This window comes from Epinephelus lanceolatus, chromosome 15, assembly GCF_041903045.1.
Source record: "Epinephelus lanceolatus isolate andai-2023 chromosome 15, ASM4190304v1, whole genome shotgun sequence".
NCBI lineage: Eukaryota > Metazoa > Chordata > Actinopteri > Perciformes > Serranidae > Epinephelus > Epinephelus lanceolatus.
This window is the reverse complement of record NC_135748.1, coordinates 36717619-36731678: the sequence shown is the minus strand read 5'-3', so window position 1 is coordinate 36731678 and position 14060 is coordinate 36717619. Positions and strand designations below refer to the sequence as shown.

The following is a 14060-nucleotide window of genomic DNA, read 5'->3' as shown; positions in this document are numbered from 1 at the left end:
AAATAAATAATAACACCACATATTACTTAAAAATTTAGTTGCTTACTACGTCTGACTTGTCTACTACTTGTTGGCATTTTTTATTATGTAAAAATGAACAGCATGAATGTTTAATGGCAAATGGCAAAGAAAATGGCTAAAATCAAAAGATAGAAAGACTTCAGTACTTAGCTAACGACACTTAACTCCCACCGCTGTTACTCATAAATAAAATACATTTCTTATAACTAACTAACACTTTGGTAAATTATCCCAATATAAGAAGTAACGTTAGCTAAATTCAGTCATAGAGACTAAAAACAGCTTAACAAGTCCGCTAACGTTTAGCTTTTTTTTCCCCACTGACTGAACAACAAATTTAAAAACAAGGCAAGTTGAACATACTATCAAAATGTCTGAGCAGTAAAAATTCAAACATATAACATTCACAAATACGTTCTCAAACGTATATTATCGCCTGAAAATAAGATTGGTTGTTTTTCATTATCTTAAAATGAGCCGTTCCGCCATTTTGTTTCTACAGTAGCTCAGAATGGACAAATCAAACTCTGGCTCCAGATCAGGGCCATTCGAAGTTCTGCTTCGGCCACCGTAGTTCTCCAACAGTTGGGACATAGAAGGCGTAAATATGGACAGTGCAGGCGCAACAGAGTTTAAAGTGCACTTAATCATTTCTTGTTGCTTAACTATATTTGTAAATTGTATTTATCATTTAAAATGTCTGTTGAGTATTTGTGAATTTTATCTGTTTGAGTTATTTTTATTAAGTGTTATTTGTTAATGTTTCCTGTAGAAATATACTTGCTGTACATCTCTTCTTCTGCACCACCTGGGTTTCCTTAGCCGTCTGTCTGCTCCTCACAGTGCTGTTTTGCATTGCTGGAGGAGCAGAGGTGCAGAGATAGGTGTCCAGAAGGCAATTAATGTGTCATATTGTCTAAAAGCAAATGCAAGTGAAAATAAGAACTAAAATCATAAAACACAGAGACAGTGAATTACTGTTAAAAGTAGATGGAAACACAAAATGTCCGAAGTGAAGCGATAAAGCTAGGTTAATATGGAGATTTTGCTTCACTTACAAAGAGAGTGAAAGACAGCTCCAGACCATAAAAAGACGTCCACATTCTTTGGCTTCAATATGACATCTCCACAAATTATTTAGTCTGAATCAGACGTCACGCAAGAAAAGAGACGGGACAAAAATAGCAACTATAAAAAAAAAGAGATTTATAAAATATTTACATACCAGAAACAATAACTGCAGAAATTCGGTTTTAAGTTTTACACAGAAGAAGCTGCACAGAGATGAATGTTATGAGGAAAATGTTTACAGTCATTTACCTAAATTTTGTGTATAGACACAATGAACGCTGCCTGCACTGTAAAAGGCAAAGGGTAAAAATGTATCTGGCAGGTACAGAGTCCATTTTCAACAAGCGATGGCTGTAAAACTGCAAAAAGAAAACTAAATGTCTTCAGCTTTGATGAGTTTGTCAAGGTGGTCACATTTTACAAAGCATCCAAGCTGCATTTAAGAACAGATGTCATGCAGGACAATATTCTTTCTTTAACAGAGACGTTTGGGTGTAATAAAAGATCATAAAAAAGTCTTTACAGCACCAAATCATATCAACATTTTGAAACAAACTTCAAAATCTACGTAGCATCAGCTCCAGTCAGGAAGCACGTTGACTCCTGTGATGTCATCATCACCACTTGAATCTTCTTTTTGGTTTTGCTTTTTCTGAATGAAGGAAAAAAATCAGAAAAGGAGACAAGCACGTTAATCAGTGTGTTAACATCACAAAATAAGATTACTGTGTTGTTTGAAAACTCCATGTGAGCTCAGAAAAATTCATCCTGGTAAATGTTTTATTGCCAAATACGAACGTTCAAGGTCCACAAGCGCGCAAATGTAGCATGTTAGGAAACCACAGTGAACCTCTCAGGAACAAGAGCAGAGACACTGTGCACACTAACACAGGGAGTGTAAAGGAGTAACAGTTTATAAGATGTGTACCTTCAGGACCAAAGTCCACAGTGCTGAGACGGCTAATACTGGTTGCTGTTGTGGCTTCTTTCAACAGCTCACCTGGCGAGAGGGAAGAATCAGTATGTCAGGATTTCAGCAAAAAACATTCAAGATACAAAAACAAGAAACGGAACAAAGATCCCCCTCAGCTTGTCAAGGTGTTTCGGCTTCACTTTTGGGGAGCTGTCATGACGTCCATCTTTATAACAGTAATAAAAGAAGGTAATAAGATGCAGTCTGTTTTGTCACGTTGAAGCACTTCAAGGAAAAGTAACAGTGCTGGTTGTGGTAACTGTCCAGCCTTATTATGGTTATAGGAGCCATCCCCTGTGTAAAATGTGTGTGGGATGCTAGTTTGTCCTGTAGGGGTCACTGTATTGTCATGGGTGTCTGTCAATACAGGGACAGGTGTTGCTAGACGGGGGAGCACACATAGTTTTTTGACCGCAACACCAAGCCATGTCAAGTGAGGTGTACGCTGCTAAATGTTATGTTAATTTGTACCTTTGACTGGTTTATGGACACAGATTCATGATGTCTCAAGTGTTTCATTGAACACTACAGCAGTGATGAATAAATTATGCATCAAAGAAGAAGAAGTGGACTCCTTGTGTTCACCTGATGAGCAGCTGTTGGTTAGGTCAGGCGAGTGCATCAATTAGTCAGTGGCTTTAAGTTTGATAGGATGTAAAAGGACAGTAATTATGGACATAATCATGAACATTCTGTATTAACCATGTTCCCTTACACTTTACTTCCAAAGCTTTAACCCTGCCCAGAGAGATCCCTGCCTCTGACCTGCTTATATCTTATGATCTACACTGTTTTTGTGTTGTATATATTTTGGCTTGAGACTGCTGCACAGTAATTTCCCTCGGGATGATGAAGTTTCATCTTATCTCGTCTCATTTCACTAAAAACTTGTTTTCCCTCAAGTCCTCTCTCCTTTCATCTTTTCCTTTTATCTCTCTTTGAATCTTTGTCCTTTCAGCGCAAGATGGGGGGTAAATAAAATCCCAGATGATTTACAGATATAAAAAACAAAACTCGACCCATCAAATTTTCTTCTACTGTGAGTTTGAATTTAAATGAAGGTCGTAGAAGGATTTACCTGAGACATGTACTTTCTGGTCGGTTCTGGCTTTAAGTGATGGTTTCACTGCTTTGGAGGAACCTGATGAGTTGGAGGGCCCGGCCTCGTTATTCGTGACATCCACCTCCACTTGACGATGACGCCGTGACTTGGAGACCTGAGACACAAGTGTGTACATATATGTCCAACGGGAATGTTCACTGGTTACATATTCAAAGAAAATACCAATAAAAACAAATTGAGACACAAACCTCTGTTGCCTCTTTGAATGCCTTTGATTTGATGGATGCGAGGAGCTCGGCTCTTTTGGTGCACTGAGGACACAAAACAGGAAGTCAGTCAACTGCACTGCCGTCTAGACAGAGTAATCATTACAGCTTTAGAAATGGAAAAAGCTGAGAGACTTTATGTACTTCTCTTCAGTTTGAGTATTTAATGTCCCGCAGGAGACACGAGGTGCACCAGTGATGCTTTAGGGGCCGTACGCATGCTGCGTCTTTAAGCACATGGAAAACGCAAGGTCAGGCGCTGTGTGTGACTCTTGTGTCTTTTCTGTGCCAACTTTTAAAGGCATGAAGCAGGTTGTTTGAGGTTGCTAAGTGACCATAACCAGCACCCTGTCACAGCCTACTTTCTAGAAATCCTGAGGACAGAGCTGATCTTCTTCCAGGCGTCGTTTTGTAAGTGTGTATTATGTCAAAAATATTGCCCATGGGACAGATGTAAAGCTCTGACTGATGATCAACTTCTTTTCCATATTCATCACTGACAGAAGAAGGGAAAGATATCTGTCGGCTCTGATTGGTTTTTCCTTGTCACATGACATGAGGTGCGTGCTGCTGTGTTCCAAAAGTTAAACTCTGTTTATCTCAGGAAACAGCCATTGCGCCCACAACTGCGTCACTCTTGAGCACGCCTCATATCTACATTGCAAACAGTGCATTTGAGGGCACAAAAAACGCGGCATGTGTACGGCCCCTCAAACCCTGCAGTAAAGTTTAATGTAGTATAACTCACCTCCTTCTGAGATGATGTTCCCTCACCGCTGTCTTCACCTTCATCTTCATCAGGACAATCCTGACAAGAAAAGACACATGATCTCATCACATCAACAGTGGAAAAAAGACAACTCAAAAGCACTTAAATAACCACATTATGTCTTGCAGTTGACAAACTGGGAGAAGTTTATTACCGTAAATATTTCACAACATTAAAGCACAAATTGTTTTTAACGAACACCTGCAGAAAGTCTCACCCTCCTTTGCTGCCACTTGTAAAATTCCATCACAGTGCTTTGTAGCTGAGGGACGAGGTCTTTACGAATCAGGCTGAGGGAGGAGTTCGGCTGCTCTGTCATCAAACAGACAGAAGTCTTCAGCTTCCCATAGAGTTCATTAATGTTGGACAATTCCTGCAAGAAGACAAACACAACACACCATTAAATACCTTTAATAATCTACTTTTTAAATGTCAGAGACAACTAACAGTTCTCCGCCCACCTCTAGCAGCTCCATGTTGATCAGCTCCTGTGGACGAGACGGTCGCTCCATGAACTCCTCGCACAGCACCGCCTTCTCCAACTTTCTCTTCCTTCCGAAAGCAAGCTGGCAGGAGAGGAAGAGACAAAGGAGAAGTAGGAGGAAGAGAGAGTGGAATATGTGAGTTTGCAAGATAGTAGGCACCAAAACTAAAATAATTTCTTAGAATGATTTTATGAGTCAGCCATGCCTGTCTTTTATTTCTAATTCACAAGAGTCTAACAGCACAAAATGGTCGATTAGCTGAGCTGTATTTCCAAAGGTACATTTGTATGCTGACCTTTTATCATGAAGTACACTTGAATTATAAACTGGCTTGAAATGACATGAATCCTCATGCTTCTGCATCACCTCAACCTCCAGGTTGCTGGTGCTCGTCTCTTTCAAAGACCTTATATATTTCTGATTAGTTTAGTTTTTGTCAGACATTTTCGGTTGGAAGTGCGTCCTGCTGCAACTCTGTAGGGTACAGCTGAAACACTCCAACCTTTTCTTTTTATGCAGTACAACACCACAACATTCAGAAACACTACACTGAGTTGAAATATTCATAGTTATGGGACATCATTTTCATCTTAAATCTCAAGTTCAACAGCTGCAGCAGACATTTCAGCTCTCTGCCCCACATTTCTTCCACTTTCTACAACTGCGGCACTTTTTAAGGCAGCTCACCAGAGTGGGCATGGCGGTGAAGTTGAAAGCTTTGAGGGACATCAGCTGTTTAAGGATGTAAACGACGTCCAGGTGCTGAGCGTCCACAGCGTCTTTCTCAAACTTCTTCACATGCTCCCAGTCCTTCAGCGCCAGACGGATCTGCAGCCAGAGACATAACAAGAACTTTAATTTCAAGTAGGACTTTAGTAAATGTATGACTGACATATGTTGTGTTCCTGACCTGCTCAGAGGGCATGGCAGTCTGACACTGATACAGGCTGTACAGCAGGTAGAGTCCTCCCACTCTAATCTGGAAGCTGAATGGAGGCAGGAAGTAGCTGCAGACGGTGTCCAGAATCAGACGACTGAACGCTCGCTTCTCATGTGTCATAGTCCCACTGCAGAACAATGACATGTGACATGCACTGTTCAGTTAAAAAAAAACATGACGATCTGCCATTTATTTATATCTGTACACAGTAGTTAAATGCTTGTTTTGCCCTTGTCTCAGCTTTGTTGACTTGAGAGCAACAAAAAATAAGGGTCATATTCCTGATACGTGACAATAACTGATCAATGAAGCTGATTCTGGTTCTGATTTATTTATATTTTGTATTTTTATTCTGAATGTGCAAAATAACTATAGCTCCTGGATGAATACAGTGCAGCAGTGAAGAGTACAATATTCCCCCGTGAGATGTAAAGTAGTGGAGTGGAAATATAAAGTAGCATACAATGGGAGTACTCAAACTCTTAATTGCAGTACTTCAGTAAATGTACTTCGTTACTGTCCACCACTGCTTGTATCACATAATAAATAACATTGTGGCTGACAGTAAAGTGGTATTTTTAAGGGTTAACTTACTAGAATATCTGTGAGAACTTCATTTCCCTCCATATTCTGGAGAAAATCTCGAAGCGAACAGACTCAGTTTTCTGGAAGCGTCTCAGCAGCTCCTCACAGTCTGACTTCACCTGTTTCCGGCAGAAATCCATCTCACTGCCGTGTCTTCTGGCCGGTGACATTTTGAAAATTATTTACTTAATCATTAACGATTAATTTTAACAAAGTTTCAACCCGAAAACTGCTCTTACTGAGCTACAAACACAACTGGGGACATGTCCATAATGTAAACACACGACTGAACGAGTGTCGACGGTTTAGTGCGTCATCAGTATGCGACGTATTCGCCATGACTTTCGTGATGCCTTCATGGACCGTGGCGAAGCAGCTCTGCCCCACAAATTTCAATTAAAAAAATAATAAAAGGTGATTGAAATCTGTAATACATTTGTATATTGTTCATTTACACCCATATATTACACCTGAAATAACACCTTTCAGCTTTGTTTGGACTGCACCTTAATATCAACCTTATTATTCTGAATGTTAGTTAGCTGTAGTAGTGTAGTAGTTCTGAAAGTTAGCGCCCATTAACCTTTTAATATATACTCATACACACCACACATCATACACTTCATACAATCATACATACATTTAAAATGCTATTAAAACAATACTATACAACACTGCTACATTATACAACAGAAAACCCCAAAAACCTCAGCTATTTATTTTACATTTGACATTTATTTGTTGTTTTATACAATTGTATTAAAGATATCATAACATGAGACAGGACTATATCAATCCCAAAGAGGAGATTTCTTCAGAATGAAAAAAATATTTCAGGTGTCCTGAAAATTATTATAAGTAACCCCCACAACTAATTATTGTTTAAAATGACAGAAGTAACTGTAATATTGAGGCTTGTACATGTATGTCCAAAGTTTAGCTTAGTATAATGTCAGTAAAATCATGACTATATAAGCAAACATATATTTGTTGTTGTGTTAAGATGTATTGACGATACCATAGGAACTATTAATCCCAAAGAAACAATTTCATGTACAGGAGACTGACCTGATAACCGATCGATAACTGATCTTTGAAATACTACTACTAATAATAATAAACATCTGTTGTCAAACTGAAATGTTTCATAATATTAGGACTAAACCGATTATTGTTAAATTGGATGACTATTTCAATGCACCTGTAATTGATAATTTAATCATGCACCACCACCACCCCTTATGAATATCTACAATTATTATCTAATAATTTTCTAATCTATTATTTATTGATACTAATACAACAATTAATTTATCATTCGTCATGTAAAGTTATTGTATATTGTATTAATTGCATAAAACTCACGTTCAAGATCATGGAAACTATGTAAGTGTATAGTTTCCGTGTTCAGGAGGTATCCCTGGACGCACCAACCGGATGTGCGTGCGAACGTCCTGCGGAAGTAAACAATCCTCAGCTGACGTGGAGCTGCAGTCTGTTCTCCACCAGCTGAACTAACTGGATCAACTAGAACTAAATTCACTGATTTAGAGGAACATTTGTTGTTCTAGTCTCTGTCTTGTTTTAATATTTATTAAATGGGCTCTACTGGTGTCGTCTAAATTTCCGGGATAACTAACGGTCGTCGTTAAGACACTGAAAACTGTCAAGTGAAAATGGCGGCAGCGGAGGAGGCCAGCAGACCGTTCGCAGGGCTGTCAGATGTCTCCATCTCGGAGGACATCCCGGTGGAGGGGGACATTTCCGTGCCCGTCGGCTCCCCCGCCAGCCGGGACGATGAGTTCTCCACGCTGGACGAGCCCGTGAAGGAGACCATCCTGCGGGACCTGCGTGCGGTCGGGAACAAGTTCATCCACGTCCTGTACCCGAAGCGGAGCACGGCTCTGCTGCGGGACTGGGACCTGTGGGGCCCACTGCTGCTCTGCGTGACGCTGGCTCTGCTGCTGCAGGGCGGCGCGGCCGACAGCGACTACCAGGGGGGACCGCAGTTTGCTGAGGTACTTATTGACACTATTTATTAATTCTATATTTGGTATTATACTCTAAAAGTTCAACTTACAGTAAATATCCAGTGTGTAGGATTTAGGGGGGTATATTGGCAGAAATAGAATATAAAATTCATAACTATGTTTTCATAAATTAATAATCACCTGAAAATAAGAATAATTGTGTTTTTATTTTCTTTAAAATGAGCCGTTCATATCTACATAAGGAGTGGGTCCTCTTACAGAGAGTCTGCCATATTGTTTCTACAGTAGCCCAGAGTGGACAAACCAAACACTAGCTTTAAATAGGGCCATTCACTATTTTGCTATTTTATGTTGGCCACCATAGTTCTCCTACATAATTGGGAGAAGTTGAAGTTGATTGCAGTCTACAACCTCACCACTAGATGCCACTAATCATACACACTGCACCTTAAAAGTCTATCAACAAACTATGAACCTAACGTGATGCTAGATCTTAACGCTCATCAGGCTAATTTAAAAAGCTAATTTGAATTACTTTATGCTGTATATAAACTACTGTTGGGCAACACTGCTAAACCAACTGGTAAAGTTATAATAACGTTGGTGACTGTTCCACGAGCAACAGATTCACTGGCAGTGTTTGTCTTGTAATTTAATTAGTTGCAAATTTGAACAGGGAATTAGCACCACTAATATCAACACATGTGGGTCCTGCATAAGGCTGCAACCAAGGTCTGTTTCTTTAGTAATTATTTTGACAATTAGTGCCTTGCAAGGACAATTAAATGTCCAAATTAGATTAGAAGAAAATGGGAGACTGTCGAAGAACATAATTTGTGGAATGGTTTTGAAAAGGAACAACAAATATGGAAAACTTTTAACAGATTTGAAATTTGTGCTTGTTTCTTATGTATTCATTGATTTTTGGCTTTTTGCCTATTAAATAGGACATTTTATTCATGAAAGGGGAAGAGAGGGAGGATGACATGTGGCAAACAGCTGCAGGCTGGAATCGAGCCTGCAGCAGCTGCGGCAAGGATATTGCCTCCACAAATGGAGCGCTTGCTCTATCCACTAAGCCACCGGGTGCCCCTCACTGTATAAATCTAAAGAGAACAGTACAAAACAATTAATGTAAAAAGGGTAGGTGCAATAAGCTAAGGCGTCAGTCTACAGCTTTAGCTCAGCAAAACCTATTGTTACTATTTTCTTGTGTGTATTTGAGTTGTATGAATTGGAAAACAACTAAACTAAACTAAAAATATGGAGAAAAATAAAACTTTCTTCACAATCACAAGTTAATGAAGCCAAAGGTGCCATCTTTAAATTCAAGATTCAAGAGACAGTATTGTCAATTCTACAGTTATGTAGCAGACACACAGAGAATCTAAACAACGTTTCACTCTGCCCACGGCGCAGACAGTGCAAAAAGACAAGAATAAAATAGATCAAAAAATTGCAGCTCCTGCCATTTGGCCACATTGCAATTCCAATAATATTTCAATGAACTGTGCAGCCCTGATATAAAGCAATAAGTCTTTCTTCTGACTCCTCACTAACGTATCAAAATTTCATCCAGGTCTTCGTCATCGTCTGGTTCGGCTCCATCATCATCACCCTCAACTCCAAACTCCTGGGCGGCACCATCTCCTTCTTCCAGAGCCTGTGTGTGTTAGGATACTGCATCATGCCTCTGACAGTGGCCATGGCCGTGTGCCGGATCGTCCTGGTCGGCGGCTCGGGGACGGTCAGCTTCGCCGTGCGGCTGGTGGTGGTGACGGTGTCCTTCGGCTGGTCCACCTTCGCCTCCACGGCCTTCCTCGCCGACAGCCAGCCGCCCAACCGCAAGGCGCTTGTTGTGTACCCAGTGTTCCTCTTCTACTTCGTGATCAGTTGGATGATCCTGACGTTCTCACCGTGACAGTAGGAAAAATCAAAAAGGGAAGTGTTTGTTAAACGGACAAAGACGAGGGAGGTTTTTGTGGAGTGAAAGAACTCAAACAAACACCGGTATCTGCCTTGGGACGAAGACGAATGACTACTGAAGTGACTGTGAGTGTTTCTGGGCCTCTGATAAAGCATTTAGACTCCCGGGACAACAAAATAATTCCTTTCAGGCGAAGCTCTCACTCAGACACAGAGGGGTCCAGCGGACGCTGTGCAGCAGGTGGAGAGTTAAAAAGCTGATGAATATGTTCACATGTACGACCTGTGTAAATATAAAGTCCATAGGCTTGTATATAGAAATGCTCTATGAATGTTTAAACTACCAGGGCTCATGTTTTTCTTCTGGTCTCTCTGGGATCTCATACTGTCTTAAGGACACTGTTTCAGAAACATCCTGACAGCTCACACCTTCACACTACATCCTTCATTTTTAGACACTTGACTGTCGAGCTGTAAGTGAGCGGTTCAAGCCAGTTGTCCTGTGTAGTTTTTGGCTCTCGTCGTCCTTTTTCAACATGTTTCTGTTAGTGTTTTGGGGGGATGTTTTTGTTTTTATTAGACAAATGAAAGGAGAGAGAGAAAGGGAATGACATGAAACAAAGGTCACCAGCTGGAGTCAAACTTGGGAGCGTGTCATTACATGTCATCCCCGAGACCACCAGAGCACTTTCTTGTCTGTATGACAAATACGAAGCCGTGGACAGTTAGCTTAGCTTAGCACAATCTGGAAATGGGCAAACAGCTAGCCTGGCTCTGTCCAACTAAACAAAATCCACCTACCAGCACCTCTAAAACTCCATGAACACATTATGTCTCATTTGTTTTGTCTCCGTAAAAACTTGTCTCCATTTTTCGCAACAGAATATTTCTTCACCAGCCGTAGATGCGGTATTAATTTTCACATCCAAGTCTCTGCAAAGAAGTGTAATTCCCAAAATGTCAAACAGTTTCTTTGAGGAATAAATATAGTCTGAAACAGTGGTTCCCAACTGGTGGATCGGGCTCCAAAAATGGGTCACGGCCCATTCTGAATGGCGACTCGCAAATGTGTCAAGTTCGTAACAAAACACACTTTATTTTTAAGTACAGTAAATTTCTGAAGGGCCGTTTCCTGCTGTACAGTGAGTGACTAACCGACAGCTACTTGACAGAAACAGAAAACCAGCTCAATGACATGGCTGAACACAAGTATGATGCTGCATGTATTAAACTGAAGGACCTCAAACTGGACCCCGTGGCTGCACCAGTTGGGAACCACTGATCAAAAATGGATGCAGACACAGATGTTAGATGCATGTAGTTCTGTTTCTACTTCTAAACATGAGCAGATAGCGAAGTGTGGACCCCTCACACAGTATAATTTGGACTTAAATTTGGTTTTCTTTGTATTTTTGCCTTTTCTTCTTCTAGAAGTTAAACACCACAGACAATAGAGAGCAAAGCAAATATTACAGTGCCAGGTGCATATTTTATTGACATAACCTCAATTTGATCATTAGAATTATTTATCAGTGGTGTGAAGATGGTAGGTGAGTTTTTTTTGTTAGTCAGAATGTTTTCAGATTATAAGTTTTGATGTTTCTTGGATTGGCTCAATACATCATGTCTCTGATTTCAGTTATTCAGACAGACCGACGATGTGAAAGCAAACCAGTAATTCAGTCTGAGTGTCAGGATCATTATTTCCTCTGATGCAGACACACTGGATGTGGCAGTCAGCTTTTGCTCTCTGCGGCGTGTTTTACTTTGTCAAAGTAGAACAAAGGCCAACTGTTGAATCAGTCAGCCTTCATCTGTCTTTGTTCTTCGAGGTCTTTGTGTGTAAAACGAGAGAAGAAACTCAAGTCTCTTGGGTGCAAAAAACTAATGTTAAAGAGGTCAGAGCTTCCTGTTAGAAGACAGGATTTAGGAGAGAGTTGTGATCACAGGACACAGACTGTTTCATTATTTTTTCTTTTTGTAAAAATCACAGACTAGATTTGTTTGTGTTTTTTCCCTTGTGGATAACTGACCAACTGCAACATCAACAAATGTTTTGCACAATTTTACACCCACATTAAACAATCCTGCAGGGAGAAATTATTTCTAGAAGTGATACATATTTGGGTTTAGACTGAGGTGATGATGACCCATCTCATAATCTCATAGTTGTTACCTGCTTGTCAAACCCACAGCTGAATGATCACACTGACAAATGTAGTAAATCACTAACTGAGGTAGAAGTGGAAGCAGCAGTTTGGGGAAAGTTGGTGCATCCAAAAAGAACATTGCAGAAGTTCATACAAGAAATTAGGCTGATGATACAACAGTGATTTTGTTCATAAACGACATAAAAGTATGAAGTTTCAGACTGATCCAGATTTTTCTCCCTCTGCTAACCTGCCCGATGACCTTTGACCCTCCACAGATAACCTGTCCTTTCTGTTCTCTTGAATCACCGAGGCTTTCTTTGTTGATTTCTTTTAATTTATATGTTTTCAGTTACATCAACGAATGGAAACGATTAAAATATATTTCATCAGCTGTGAGTGTATCTCTGTATTCTTTCAATCCACCTACAGGCTCCGCTTTAACAACTTAATCATTTTATGATTTGCTGTCACATTATTTAAGTTTTTAAGGCAACCTAAATTTATGCTTTATGCTCAAATAAGCTCTGTCAGCTAACCCATGAATTATTTACTTTGCTTTAATACAAAAATGCTGACAATTATTAAAAGTTATTTCTCCATCATCACCTAAAATGGGGATTTACTGCAGTGATACATTTTTAGCTACTTCAAAAACAGAGTCATAGCTACAGAGAACATTTAGGTTATGGCATAATTTGAATTTAAAATCAACTACAAAGGAACTTCACACGTTGGAAATGACTTTGTATTTAATAGGATAGCAGTGAGTGTTGCGGTACAGACCAAAAGTAACCTTACCATACCTGTAACATGAAGTACAGCTGAAGTTTAACACAGTTTTAAGAACATTATATAAAGTCTACACACACTCACTGAACCTGTCCATCTGCATTGTACCCTTACATTTGCCTTCTACATGCATCAACTGTGACCTGACAGCTTACATGCTCATGAAAAAAGAAAATGGATGTAGAAAATAAAACGTAAACAGGACTGCAGCCATTTAAACCGTATTTGGTTTGTCACAGTTTCCTGCAATGCTTTCAAGGAATCATTGTAGTGATATAACAAGACAAAGAAGTATTACTGAGTCAGGATTACAACTGAAGCTAGCAACATTTTTTTTTGTTAGCTAGAATGAATCAGAATCGCAGACTCCACCTTTAAATGCCAACTTTGCCAATTCCACATGATTAAATTAAATTTGATATTGAATTAACTTATTAAAGTATTCCTTTTAAATGAACTTAAATTTTAATTATTACACTTACAATTTAATTAATTTAGTAATAAATTCAATAATTATTTCTTATTAAATTAAGTTCATATTGAATTAATTAATTATATTTCCAATTAAATTAAGTTATTATTAAATCAAATAATTCCATTTTCTATTAAATTAACATGTTAATAAATTAAATCATTACAACTCCTATTAAAATAAGCTATTATCAAACCATCACATTTCTTATTAAACTGACTTAATATTAAATTAAAGTTTTATATTTCCTTTTAAATTAATAATGTTACTTTAATGTGCTTATTGTTGTATGATATATTAATGTTAAATTAAATTTATTAATATTAAATCAAATCATCACATTTGATATTAAATAACTTATTGTCAAATTAAACATTAATAAATCAAATAATTTCCTATTAAATTAACATCATTGAATCAAATCACATTTTCTATTTATTACCCTATAATTAAATTAAGTATTATTTTTTTCTATTTATTAAAATGTTCATAAATTAAAGCATAACTTATTTATTTTTATATGATTATATTTGACATTTTTGTTCAATAACAATTG

General features: G+C 38.7%; 2 protein-coding genes across 2 annotated transcripts; one reads left to right on the top strand and one right to left on the bottom strand.

The window, feature by feature from the left end:
• Positions 1-1205: 1205 nt before the first annotated feature.
• Positions 1206-6489, bottom strand: snapc1b (small nuclear RNA activating complex, polypeptide 1b). Its single transcript, XM_033642233.2, has 10 exons — positions 6183-6489; positions 5559-5715; positions 5336-5476; positions 4625-4729; positions 4381-4536; positions 4143-4202; positions 3377-3439; positions 3144-3282; positions 2021-2092; positions 1206-1744 (listed from the first exon to the last, which is right to left on the bottom strand). Exons 1-10 carry the CDS (start codon positions 6341-6343, stop codon positions 1710-1712), a joined length of 1089 nt encoding a protein of 362 aa, XP_033498124.2. The 5' UTR covers positions 6344-6489; the 3' UTR covers positions 1206-1709.
• A 1166-nt stretch (positions 6490-7655) lies between these two features.
• On the top strand, positions 7656-10104 carry yipf6 (Yip1 domain family, member 6). The gene is made up of 2 exons (XM_033643496.2): positions 7656-8191; positions 9744-10104. Exons 1-2 carry the CDS (start codon positions 7850-7852, stop codon positions 10083-10085), a joined length of 684 nt encoding a protein of 227 aa, XP_033499387.1. The 5' UTR covers positions 7656-7849; the 3' UTR covers positions 10086-10104.
• The last annotated feature ends 3956 nt before the right edge of the window (positions 10105-14060 follow it).